This window comes from Dendropsophus ebraccatus, chromosome 4 (genome assembly GCF_027789765.1).
Source record: "Dendropsophus ebraccatus isolate aDenEbr1 chromosome 4, aDenEbr1.pat, whole genome shotgun sequence".
NCBI classification, from domain to species: Eukaryota; Metazoa; Chordata; class Amphibia; order Anura; family Hylidae; genus Dendropsophus; species Dendropsophus ebraccatus.
Genome location: NC_091457.1, coordinates 6,746,905 through 6,761,164, shown reverse-complemented (window position 1 = coordinate 6,761,164; position 14,260 = coordinate 6,746,905). Strand labels below are relative to the sequence as shown.

Sequence of the window (14,260 nt, the reverse complement as noted above, 5' to 3'; positions counted from 1 at the left end):
TCTGTCCAAAAGCCATCAGGACATGGGAGTCACAGGTTGGACAACAGTGTCCTATGTATTTTCCTAGCCTGTCAGTTTCTGAGAAGCTGTATGTATGATTTGTTCACCCCTGGGTAATAGGAGCACTGAGATCATTCTGGGCATAATAGGACTTATAGTTTTTCCACAGGTTGGAGAGAACTACCCTATATATCACATCCTAACCTGTGAGTCCCTGAGCAGTGGCTTATAGGATGTTCACCCTTGGGTAGTAGGAGCACTGAGGCCAGGTTCTGTTAACCAGCTGTTAAGGTATATTGAAAGTGTAATTTTGTAAGTATAGTAGAGAATATGGATGTTGGGGTATGATGGGGGTTGTAGTTTATGATTGAGGCATGTAGGTTCGGGATCGCTTCTGTGAGATTCATAAGGAACCAGCAGCACATGATGACTGGGCCCAGTACAGACTTTGGCTTCACCCATTAGCATGTTATATAGAGGTAAAAGGAGCTTAATGTCAGAGTATAGAGCGGACAGACCCCTTATTATCAGGCCGCTGACTGCGTGGCGTCGTATAGAATCACCTGACTGCGCCAAACAATCGATAAGCACTTTACTTAAATGTCACTAAATAAAACGTCCATGTAAGATCAGAACGGACTCGTCTGTGACGGCGCAATTGTTTCCCATGTTCCTTCCAGTCTCTGAAGGTTCCAGTCATTACGTCTCCAGTCTGACATTTACTGTAGAAGTTTTGGGCAGCGGCTGGGGAGTCCGTTCTTGGTTGAGTCATCTCTTTTATTGAAGTTAAGAAATTAGTTTTTGTTGGATTCTTCTTTAAAATGAGAAACTTATTTACCCTGTGTAAAATGGCTTAAAGGGCAACTCCACTCCCAACTGATACTTATTACTAATGATGCAGAACTATATATATAGAATAATAATTTAATCAGACTAATACACTGCAACGGTATGCCTAGACTATACTACAATACCGTCCCTAATGTACAAGAATATAACTATGATAATACTGCCCCCTATATACAGGGAAATAACTACTATAATACTGCTCCTATATACAGGAATATAACTACTATAATACTGCTCCTATATACAGAGATATAACTACTATAATACCGCCCCCTATATACAGGAATATAACTACTATAATACTGCCCCTATATACAGGAATATACTACTATAATACTGCCCCTATATACAGGGATATAACTACTATAATACTGCCCCTATATACAGGAATATACTACTATAATACTGCCGCCTATATACAGGAATATAACTACTATAATACTGCCGCCTATATACAGGGATATACTACTATAATACTGCCCCTATATACAGGAATATACTACTATAATACTGCTCCTATATACAGGAATATAACTACTATAATACTGCTCCTATATACAGGAATATAACTACTATAATACTGCCCCCTATATACAGGGATATAACTACTATAATACTGCTCTATATGCAGGAATATAACTACTATAATACTACTCCTATATACAGGGATATAACTACTATAATACTGCTCCTATATACAGGAATATAACTACTATAATACTGCCCCCTATATACAAGAATATAACTACTATAATACTGCTCCTATATACAGGAATATAACTACTATAATACTGCTCCTATATACAGGAATATAACTACTATAATACCGCTCCTATATACAGGAATATAACTACTATAATACCGCTCCTATATACAGGAATATAACTACTATAATACTGCACCTATATACAGGAATATAACTACTATAATACTGCTCCTATATACAGGAATATAACTACTATAATACTGCCCCCTATATACAGGAATATAACTACTATAATACTGCTCCTATATACAGGAATATAACTACTATAATACTGCCCCTATATACAGGAATATAACTACTATAATACTGCCCCCTATATACAGGAATATAACTACTATAATACTGCTCCTATATACAGTAATATACTACTATAATACTGCTCCTATATACAGGAATATAACTACTATAATACTGAGCCCTATATACAGGGATATAACTACTATAATACTGCTCCTATATACAGGAATATAACTACTATAATACTGCTCCCTATATACAGGAATATAACTACTATAATACTGCCCCCTATATACAGGAATATACTACTATAATACTGCTCCTATATACAGGAATATAACTACTATAATACTGCTCCTATATACAGGGATATAACTACTATAACACTGCCCCCTATATACAGGGATATAACTACTATAATACTGCTCCTATATACAAGGATATAACTACTATAATACTGCTCCTATATACAGGAATATACTACTATAATACTGCTCCTATATACAGGAATATAACTACTATAATACTGCTCCTATATACAGGGATATAACTACTATAACACTGCCCCCTATATACAGGGATATAACTACTATAATACTGCTCCTATATACAAGGATATAACTACTATAATACTGCTCCTATATACAGGAATATAACTACTATAATACTGCCCCCTATATACAGGAATATAACTGCTATAATAAAATATATTATTGTTGCTAGTATATCCTCGCTCTGGCAGTGTTGCACTATGTGGAGTGTATATATATATATATATATATATATATATATATATATACGGGTGATGAGTTGGTGGTCGGGGCCCAGTCAGCACTGACAGCTGTATAGTAATGGCAGTAGACAGGGCCGTTCTTGGTATTAGCCGTTGCCTTGTCCTCCCCTCTATATAGCGGCAGATTCTTCCTGACATTCGCAGACATTGACATTACCGCCCCCCGCTGACCGCCGTCTCACGTTTGTCAGATCCGTCTATAAAACCTTCATCCCAGCGATGTCCGCTAATGAAAAGCTGATGGAGCGTAATATCGGCATCCATCACCTCCTTGTACAATCAGTGTTTCTTCTCTGGCGCGGCCGTGGAGCGCGGTACACACGGACGACTGTGGGGAAATTAGCCCAATCTTGGTGTTTAATATTCCAATGTGTTTGGATTAGTCGGCCTGTCGCTCACACTATGGCGGTCTGTGCCCCCCCATCTCTCGCCTGAACATTCATTCACAATGTAGAATTGTTCCCCTTTTATCTGGATGAAGTCGGGCGCAGAGATGGCGGTGACCCCATTACCGTAAACGGGGTCACCTCTGAGCCGGGCGGGGCTGGAGGAGATTATGCAGTGTGCCGCTTTGACATCAATTCCTAATAGAATTTCATGGTCCTCTCGGGGGCTGTTGCTTTTGCCAGCGACCGGTCTGGATTCTCTTCTCCCTTGAATTCTACTTAAAGGGATTGTCCATCTCTTATCATAACAATGTGCACTGATAAATGTCTTCTTAAAAGGGGTTGCTCACCAAAATTTTTTTTCTTTCAAATCAACTAATGCTAGGGATTTATAATTTACTTCTATTAAAAAAAAATCTACAGTCTATTATTTATCAGCTGCTGTATGTCCTGCAGGAAGTGCTGCATTCTCTCCATTCTGACATAGTGTTCTCTGCTGCCAACTCTGTCCATGTCAGGAACTGTCCAGAGCAGGAGAGGTTTTCTATGGGGATTTGCTGCTGCTCTGGACAGTTCCTGACATGGACAGAGGTGGCAGCAGAGAGCACTGTGTCAGACTGGAGAGAATACACCACTTCCTGCAGGACATACAGCATCTGATAAGTACTAGAAGATTTTTTTTTTTTTTTTAAGAAGTAAGTTACAAATATCTGGCACTTTCTGACACCAGTTGATTTCAAAGAAGAAAAAAAAAATACTTTGGTCAACAACCCCTTTAAGGTATCTGAGCATGCTGGGAGTTGTAGTTTTGCTACAGGTTGGGAATCACTGCTTTATTGCTTTGCAGTTCGAGCAAATTTACATTCGCGTTTATTGCGCAGTCTAATTGGTGTTATTACCAGAAATCGCTCCTGTAACTGAACAAGCAGCTGGGAGCAGGCTGTGCCCTATTTCCGACAGCTTGTTGTGATATAACGGATTATCGGGTTAACCCCTTACATCTTGGTGCTGTGTGATTTTGTTTGTAGTAATTTTCCAAGCATTTTTTTTAACCTATAGATCATATATTTATATCAAGAATATCATGAATTAATGTGTTTACATTTAAACGCTCCTCAGGGGCGGGGCTTATAACAGTCCCTCCTCCCCTTAACTGTTACTTTTTAAACTGAAGTGTTAATAGAGGGATTTGTAGAGTTCAATGCAACAATGAAGTCATTGTCCTATAAATCAGACTGTAAACGTGTGTCCGTAATTTAAATTTTGCGCAAAATGAGCACTTCTCAATTTTTTTGATACTTTTCATGGTTAAGCAGGGGTGGGGCTTAATTGTTTACAGGATAAAGGCTTGAAGGGTTAATAAAACATTACTTCTTCAAAGGAGTAGTGATGTTTGGATCAGACTTGTGGTTTGGAATCATATATCTAAGTCATTGGAGCCCAGCTGCAGTACCACACACAACCTGCACTCTGGAGTGGCGCTGTTTTTGCAGGGAAGCAGCCATGTTTTTGGAATCTTACAGATCTGCTTCTCTGAATATCTTACAGGGCTGATGTTTGTAGTGATTTCATCCTAGCACTGTAGCATCACAACCTATTAGCTTCAGAGGAGAGCTGTCAATCACTGTAAGCCCCGCCCACGAGGAGCTGCCCAGCATTGTACACAGGATCAGACAGCAGTATTCCTTTATCATGATACCCTGCTGGCCTCCTGTTTTTGTGCCCAGCTCGGGGTGGACCCCCTCTGCCCCCGGCCGTGGCGTCTGCACCAGTCTGACGTCAGGCCGGCAGCCGACGTGTTTACCCGTCTCTCGCTCTCGTTTTCCTCCCTGAACATTACATCTGCTAATCTGCCCTCGCTTCGGCTCTAATCACATTAGGGAATTGATAGCAGTTCAGCTGTATAATGCAAATATGCAATTTCACTAAAAGGGTAATCACTTCTCCGTGTTCGCGGCTGCTCCGTAATTGCTGCCCGTGCTCTTTAAAGGTGCAGCCCTACGTAACGGCGAGCGGTTAGAGTGCGGCTGTAAGGGGCGGGAGGCGCTCAGCCGTGATATAGTCGCTATTTACAACATCCCTTAATAATTCTCCGCCCTTTTTCCTTGAGTCCTGGTCTGCAGTGCCGATCCAGACGTGGGGCAAGAGCGCAGGGGTCACTGCGGCCCCCGGGACTGATCCTGCTCCGAAACTGATCCCCTCTTACTGCATCCATTGGTGTCTACAGGATCCCAGCTATGAATCTGCAACTCTCTGTCCGTTTCTGGGCACTCTCCTCCTGCGCGGCACTCATGACACTCCCAGACCAAACCAAAACAGAGCAGACCTCATACCCGACACTGGGCCCCAGACCAAACGTCCGACCCCTAGCCCTAAAAAACTATTTGATCTTATACCAAACCCCATATATGATGATCAGACCCCATACGACGGCTTTATGATATATTAGACCCCCGACCAGAGTGCTAGACCGTAACCCATATATTACAGCCAGATATCACACCCCAGACCAGAAGCCCTACATCATACCCAATATTACAGCCGTATCCTGGACCCTACATCATACCCCATATTACAGCCGTATCCTGGACCCTACATCATACCCCATATTACAGCCGTATCCTGGACCCTACATCATACCCCATATTACAGCCGTATCCTGGACCCTACATCATACCCCATATTACAGCCGTATCCTGGACCCTACATCATACCCCATATTACAGCCGTATCCTGGACCCTACATCATACCCCATATCACAGCCGTATCCTGGACCCTACATCATACCCCATATTACAGCCGTATCCTGGACCCTACATCATACCCCATATCACAGCCGTATCCTGGACCCTACATCATACCCCATATTACAGCCGTATCCTGGACCCTACATCATACCCCATATCACAGCCGTATCCTGGACCCTACATCATACCCCATATTACAGCCGTATCCTGGACCCTACATCATACCCCATATTACAGCCGTATCCTGGACCCTACATCATACCCCATATCACAGCCGTATCCTGGACCTACATCATACCCCATATCACAGCCGTATCCTGGACCTACATCATACCCCATATTACAGCCGTATCCTGGACCCTACATCATACCCCATATCACAGCCGTATCCTGGACCCTACATCATACCCCATATCACAGCCGTATCCTGGACCCTACATCATACCCCATATTACAGCCGTATCCTGGACCCTACATCATACCCCATATTACAGCCGTATCCTGGACCCTACATCATACCCCATATCACAGCCGTATCCTGGACCCTACATCATACCCCATATCACAGCCGTATCCTGGACCCTACATCATACCCCATATTACAGCCGTATCCTGGACCCTACATCATACCCCATATTACAGCCGTATCCTGGACCCTACATCATACCCCATATCACAGCTGTATCCTGGACCCTACATCATACCCAATATTACAGCCCTGACCCCCTATATTTGAGCCCAGATCAGGCCAATAAAATCCATAGTGTTTATTTACCCCTTCTCACACCAGGCTTCTTATATTTGCCCCCCGTCCCCCCCGCTCACAGACCCCAGACACCCTCAGCAGTGGGCAGACAACACTGGCCCTGACCTTTCAGGCTCTGCGCTGCATAAATTAGGGGGCCCACAGGCTGGCAATCTGGGCGGCCCACCAGGCATTTGCCCAGTCTTCCAGATAGTCAGTCCGGGCCTGGCAGAGCCTGCAGAAGCCCCTCTAGTTACCCCAGTAAGCCGGCAGATTCCTGTACCATTGCCTCCCTTTCATTTGCTCACTTGTGTTCTGCGATCTCATGGGGGCGCTGTTGTATCTCCCCCCTCCCCCTGTGAGTGCAGCTCTGGAGGTGATTGGAGTATGGTATCACGATCCATAGACTGTAAATGCGGTTCAGAGCTCCGTTCAGATCGGTGAATAATTGATGGGGCTGGTAACTCCCGGAGTTTAGCAGCAAAGCGACAGGTTGCGGCAGCGCAGCAGGAGCGCCGGATCGGGCAGCATGTGATTTTCTGGAAAGTCTTCACATAAAAGTTTCTTCTCTGAAAGTTTGAGCCCAGATTCTGGGGGAATCAGCACAAAGCGCATTCAGGCTGATACATAATTAAAGGGTCTGGCGGAGCGGCCAAAACGCAGCGCTGCCTCCTTTATCCAATATTAATTATAGTGCAGGCGCCGCCCCTTTAAGAGAGTAGTCAGCGTCAGTTCAGCTGAGGTAAAGGCCGTGAAATATTCATCCGGTCAGGGATTATTAGCACCATATTAGCAGCTTGTGTCATGCTGGGACTTGTAGTTTTCCCACTTGCTGCCCCAACATTGCTGCATCACTGACTGATAGTCAAGGAGGGTCAAGGGTCAGGTCTGTTCATCCTGATCTTCCTGGTTCTTGACTAGAATGCCAGAGTGATACTGTGTGTGATAGGTGTCAGGGAGGATGATGGGAGTGATGATACACTGCGTGTGATAGGAGATTAGAGTGTCAGCTCCTGGGGTCAGGGATGATGGGAGTGATGATACACTGTATGTAATAGGAGATTAGAGTGTCAGCTCCTGGGGTCAGGGAGGATGATGGGAGTGATGATACACTGTGTGTGATAGGAGATTAGAGAGTGAGCTCCTGGGGTCAGGGATGATGGGAGTGATGATACACTGTGTGTGATAGGAGATTAGAGTGTGAGCTCCTGGGGTCAGGGATGATGATGGGAGCGATGATACACTGTGTGTGATAGGAGATTAGAGTGTGAGCTCCTGGGGTCAGGGATGATGGGAGTGATGATTCACTGTATGTGATGGGAGATTAGAGTGTGAGCTCCTGGGGTCAGGGATGATGATGGGAGTGATGATACACTGTATGTGATGGGAGATTAGAGTGTGAGCTCCTGGGGTCAGGGATGATGATGGGAGTGATGATACACTGTATGTGATAGGAGATTAGAGTGTCAGCTCCTGGGGTCAGGGATGATGATGGGAGTGATGCTTCCTGTGTACATTGCCGCAGACTATATTGTCTCTATTACAGTTAGTGATGACCATTTAACCCTTTGTTTTGCAGAGACCCCGCAGAAGGCGGAGGAGGCGGCGGTGGAGCCCTTCACGGACTCCTCCCTCTTTGCACATTGGGGGCAGGACCTGAGCCCGGAGCACAGGAGGATCGCCCTGAAGCAGTTCCAGTATTACGGATATAACGCCTATCTGAGCGACCGCTTACCGCTGGACAGACCGCTACCCGATCTGCGGCCCACCGGGTAAGTACCTGTATAACCCGCGGCCCACCGGGTGAGTACCTCCTCTTTCTCCACCAGACTCCTCTCCCTTCCCCCCCCCTCTTCTTCCTTCAGGCTCCTCTGCCCCCCCCCTCCTCTTCCTTCAGGCTCCTCTGTCCCCCCCCCCCCCCCCCCTTCCCCGCAGCTGTCTCCCCGGTTACCCCCTCTCGGCGGCCGTCTCCCACCCCCCGGTTGCCCCCTCTCGGCGGCCGTCTCCCACCCCCGGTTGCCCCCTCTCGGCGGCCGTTTCCCACCCCCCGGTTACCCCCTCTCGGCGGCCGTCTCCCACCCCCCGGTTGCCCCCTCTCGGCGGCCGTCTCCCACCCCCCGGTTGCCCCCTCTCGGCAGCCTCCTCCCGATCCCGGCAGGGCTTCCTGTTGATGTTCCCTCCATCACATTAATTATAATGACTCCCAGGACTGTCGGTAATGTGCGGCGCGTCCTGTCACTATAGTTATATCTTACAGGAAATCATCTCGTCCTCATTCTCTCCATTGTACCTGCCGGCTGCCCGTTCCCGGCTGTCACCCCCATGACGGGGCGCCTGTCACTCTGCACTCACTCACCGTGATTTAGGGATATGGCAGAGAAATGCTGAGATGGGAGGAATGAGGTTTAGTGCCGGACACCCCCCCCCCCCCCCCAGTGCGGGAATCCAGGAGCTAACCCATCACATCCAGAGCTGCACTCACAATTCTGCATCCCACTGCTGCCCCCTACTGGCTCATTCTGTGTACAGCTGGGATAGGGCACCTCTGGCTGTCCAGGCATGATGGGAGTTGTAGTTTTGCAGCAGCTGGAGGGCTGGAGGTTCCCCATCCCTGGTGTAGAGCACGTGCCTGTCTTGCATGCTGGGAGATGTAGTGATCACCAGTCGCTGCTCTCATTGTTCCTCTCATTGTAGTTTATCATCTTCTGACCCCGATATAAAGAACTCATTCCCAACATGCAGGTAAAACTACAACTCCCATCAGAGACCTGTACAGAACGTATCACCCTCAGTATAAAGGCTCATAAAGTGTGTGTATCTAAGTATTTGCATCATGCCCACAGCGCCACAGAGGATTTCAGGAGCGTTTCTGCTAGAAGCCAGGGCCCCCACATCACCGGCTTAGATACAGCAGGTCAGCAGAGTGTATCATTGACTGCCCTGGCAGGCAGAATCTCACAGGATAGGCTTAGATACAGTGTCTGACCAAGCAGTATCACACAAGATAGGCTTTGATACTGTAGCTCAGCAGGCAGTACCACAAAGGATCACTACAGTGAGAGTTAGTTTGGTCAGACACTGTATCTAAGCTTGTCATGTGTGATACTGTGTCTGTGGTCAGTAAGCCTATCAGGTGTCTTACTGTTAGGCTTAGATACAGAGTCTGATCAGTCGTGTGATACTCTCTGCTGAGCTACAACATCAAAACCTATGATGTGTGGTCACATGCTGTATCTCATCCCTAGATACAGAAGCTAAGCGGACTGCGCCACACATGGCGGTCTTAGATACAACAGACAGACGGTATTACATATCATAGGATTAGATACAATGGTTCATAGAATCACACATCTAGGCTCGGATACACCAGCTAAAGAGACAGCATTACACATGGTAGGTTTAGATACAGGACTCTGTATATAGTATCACACGTTCTAGGCTTAGTTACAACAACTAAAGAGACAGTATCACACATAGCAGGTTTAGATACAAGATTCTGTATATAGTATCACACACTATAGGCTTAGATACACTATTCTGTATATAGTATCACACTCAGATATACTAATTAAGGCAACAGTATTGAACATGCTAGGCTTAGATACAGGACTCTGCATACAGTATCACACACTCTAGGCTTAGCTACACCAACAAAAGATATGGCATTACACATAATAGACTTAGATACACTACTATGCATACATTATCACACACTCTGCTAGGCTTAGATACAGTAACTTCAAAAAAAAAAAAAAAAAGTATCATATCATGATGGATGTACTCAAGCTCAGATACATGGCCCAGCAGACCGTATCACAGGGTGTATCACATGGACAGGCATGGGCATACATGGTGCTTAGATACACCCACATCAGGTGAACTATTAGATACTTGAGGCTTAGAGACACCTACATCAGCCGTACTGTTAGATACATGCTGCTTAGATACACCTCTTATCTGTAGACTTCTCGGGGTGTCCGCCTCCTTGTGTCGTGCGCCGGCCCTTTAAGACGCTCTCCAGTAGTAAACGGCGCCCTTTGTTCCCTGAACCCAAACCGCGAGTGGTTTTCCGGTAAATACTGAGGACTAATGGAGCCGGGGTGTCCGTCGTCATGGTTACAAACACTTTTGCGCAGACATTCTTCTCAAGGTTGTTTTCCAATTTGCAGAGTGGCGCGCGCCATTGTTCGGTGTTACATTCACTCGTCTCTGAGAGGCCGCGGTACAGCGGGTGGTGGGCGCTGGGCGCACTCTACCTCCGGGGGGACGCTCCGCCATTAGTGGAGGGACGGAAATATTTGTGGTAAATATATTTCCTTATGAGCCGCTAACACAATGCTCCAAACCTCCAGCTGTGCTGCGGGATCAATACAATCCATTATACGGCATGTACAGGACGCCACATCTCCTCCCTGCAGAGCATCGCTCCTCTAATCACCTGCTGCACTGCATGGAGGGAGATGTAGTGTATAACCGAGTGCAGACACCGAACAAGCAGGGAACAAAGAGATCCCGAGAGCTAACAGGACAACTACGTGTGACTGCTGTATCCAGTGTAGACAATGCTCTGTGAGCTCCAGACTGATACATTGTACATAGCTAGTCCTGCTCTCAGCTGTATCCAGTGTAGACAATGCTCTGTGAGCTCCAGACTGATACATTGTACATAGCTAGTCCTGCTCTCAGCTGTATCCAGTGTAGACAATGCTCTGTGAGCTCCAGATTGATACATTGTACATAGCTAGTCCTGCTCTCAGCTGTATCCAGTGTAGACAATGCTCTGTGAGCTCCAGACTGATACATTGTACATAGCTAGTCCTGCTCTCAGCTGTATCCAGTGTAGGCAATGCTCTGTGAGCTCCAGACTGATACAATGTACATAGCTAGTCCTGCTGTCAGCTGTATCCAGTGTAGACAATGCTCTGTGAGCTCCAGACTGATACATTGTACATAGCTAGTCCTGCTGTCAGCTGTATCCAGTGTAGACAATGCTCTGTGAGCTCCGGACTGATACATTGTACATAGCTAGTCCTGATCTCAGCTGTATCCAGTGTAGACAATGCTCTGTGAGCTCCAGACTGATACATTGTACATAGCTAGTCCTGCTCTCAGCTGTATCCAGTGTAGACAATGCTCTGTGAGCTCCGGACTGATACATTGTACATAACTAGTCCTGCTCTCAGCTGTATCCAGTGTAGACAATGCTCTGTGAGCTCCAGGCTGATACATTGTACATAGCTAGTCCTGCTCTCAGCTGTATCCAGTGTAGACAATGCTCTGTGAGCTCAGACTGATACATTGTACATAGCTAGTCCTGCTCTCAGCTGTATCCAGTGTAGACAATGCTCTGTGAGCTCCAGGCTGATACATTGTACATAGCTAGTCCTGCTCTCAGCTGTATCCAGTGTAGACAATGCTCTGTGAGCTCAGACTGATACATTGTACATAGCTAGTCCTGCTCTGTATCCAGTGTAGACAATGCTCTGTGAGCTCCAGACTGATACATTGCACATAGCTAGTCCTGCTCTCAGCTGTATCCAGTGTAGAAAATGCTCTGTGAGCCCTACAGCCTGGACCCAAGATACACCCCGGTATTCCCCATGACTACACCTCCTGCTCACACCCCTTTTCATAGGAACATGGTGCGGCTCTCTGTACCCCCTCCAGTCTGTGACCTACTGAGATAATCCGATCACTTTCCCTATATGATCAGCACCCCCCTCTCCTGACATCCTCTGTGCTGCTGGGACCTCCCCTATAAGATCAGCACCCTCCTCTCCTGACATCCTCTGTGCTGCTGGGACCTCTCCTATAGGATTATCACCCTCCTCTCCTGACATCCTCTGTGCTGCTGTGACCTCTCCTATATGATCAGCCCCCTCCTCTCCTGACATGCGCTGTGCTGCTGTGTCCTCTCCTATAAGATCAGCCCCCTCCTCCCCTGACATCCTCTGTGCTGCTGGGACCTCCCCTTTATGATCAGCCCCCTCATGTCCTGACATACTTTGTGCTGCTGTGACCTCTCCTATATGATCAGCCCCCTCCTCCCCTGACATGCTCTGTGCTGCTGTGGGCTCTCTATGGTTATTATGTGGTGATTATATCGCCGCGCTCCTCGCACCCGCAGCCCCCGGCTCATGGCCTTGTTATTCCAGCGCACCTGCATGCTATAACGATCCGCCGGAGCGTGCGGGGATGGAAGCACCTGCTCCATTTCCATCCATCAGCCCCAGCACGAGGCTCCATAAGAGCTATAGAGGCGGCGGAGGGGTCACACTGGCAGCTGAGGAGTTAATGCAGATTTCTCCAAATCCCGAATACAACTTGTGGCCAATGTGGAACTACAAGTCCCAGCCGGAAAAGAGCTGCATTATGTGTGATGTCACAACACCGCTCCATTCACTTTAATGGAACTGAGCTGCAATATCGCCCACAACCTGAGCACATGGGTGGTGCTGTTTCTGGAAGAAAGCATCCATGGTTATGTGCTGTCCTTGAACCGTGCCACCGTCAGGATACTCTATACACTATACAGTGTGCAGTAAGCTAATGTGTGGAAGATGTAGTGTCCCCATGACAACACTGCCTGGAGGGATGATATTATAACGTTGATATTTGTTTCCCCCGCAGATGTAAGAACCTGACGTATCCGGAGCATCTGCCGCAGGTCAGCATCGTCTTCATCTTCGTGAACGAGGCGCTGTCCGTCATCCTGAGGTCCATCCACTCCGCCATCGACAGGACGCCCGCAAAGCTGCTGAAGGAGATCATCCTGGTGGACGACAACAGCAATAACGGTGGGCGAGGGTCCTGGGGTCACATGACGGCGGGCGAGGGTCCTGGGGTCACATGACGGCGGGCGAGGGTCCTGGGGTCACATGACGGCGGGCGAGGGTCCTGGGGTCACATGACGGCGGGCGAGGGTCCTGGGTCACATGACGGCGGGCGGGGGTCCTGGGGTCACATGACGGCGGGCGAGGGTCCTGGGTCACATGACGGCGGGCAAGGGTCCTGGGGTCACATGATGGCGGGCGAGATCTTCAGGGGTGGAGCTTGGAGGTGGGACAAGCATCAGATTTTCCTTCTGATTGGTCACTGTTGGCCCCTCCTCCCAGGAGCTCACAATCTGTTCTCACCGCTGTATACTGTATGGCTGTGGTCTCGGGTAGCAGAGACCCCCGCACCGCCCTCCTCGCTCTGATTGGTGACTGTTTCTATTCTCTGACAGCAGCGGACGTCCCCCATTTCCTGTGTCTCTGTTCCTGGCCTCCGGTTACACTAGCGCCCCTATGAGGAGGACAGAGGTCTCTGCAGGTTTCTATTCACTGACAGCAATAACATAATGCAGGGTTTTCCCTGAGACGGGTATGCGGCGGGGGGGATACGGGCGGGCGGCGGGCTCTAGGTGACGCTGCCAGGTGCGGTGCTCGCTCTCGCCTCCCGCCGGGATCCTCTCCACAATCTGCCGCCATGATTGAGAAGTTAATTAAATTATCAATCAGCGGTGGGAGCAGCAACAGGTGCGGCGCTCGCAGGTGACGGATTGATGTGATTGCCGTCTCTGCGGTGGGCGATCAGCTGGTATGTGCCGACACCGGGGAGAGCGTTAACTCCGCCTTGGCCGGAGCACCTCAGTACTAAGGGAACACAACCCCCATGTCACAGGGCCCCTATGTAATCACAGCACACACAGCCAGCACATCCAGAGGATAAGCCTCATTACTAAATCTGTCATG

The 14,260-nt window shown here is 47.8% G+C and overlaps 1 protein-coding gene across 1 annotated transcript in view; it reads left to right on the top strand.

The window, feature by feature from the left end:
• Positions 1-14,260, top strand: part of GALNT18 (polypeptide N-acetylgalactosaminyltransferase 18) — a 144,295-nt gene that overhangs the window by 66,818 nt on the left and 63,217 nt on the right. Inside the window, exons 2-3 of the mRNA XM_069965046.1 lie at positions 8,104-8,296; positions 13,155-13,321. Coding sequence (XP_069821147.1) covers positions 8,104-8,296; positions 13,155-13,321 — 360 coding nt within the window. The remainder of the gene's footprint in view (positions 1-8,103; positions 8,297-13,154; positions 13,322-14,260) is intronic.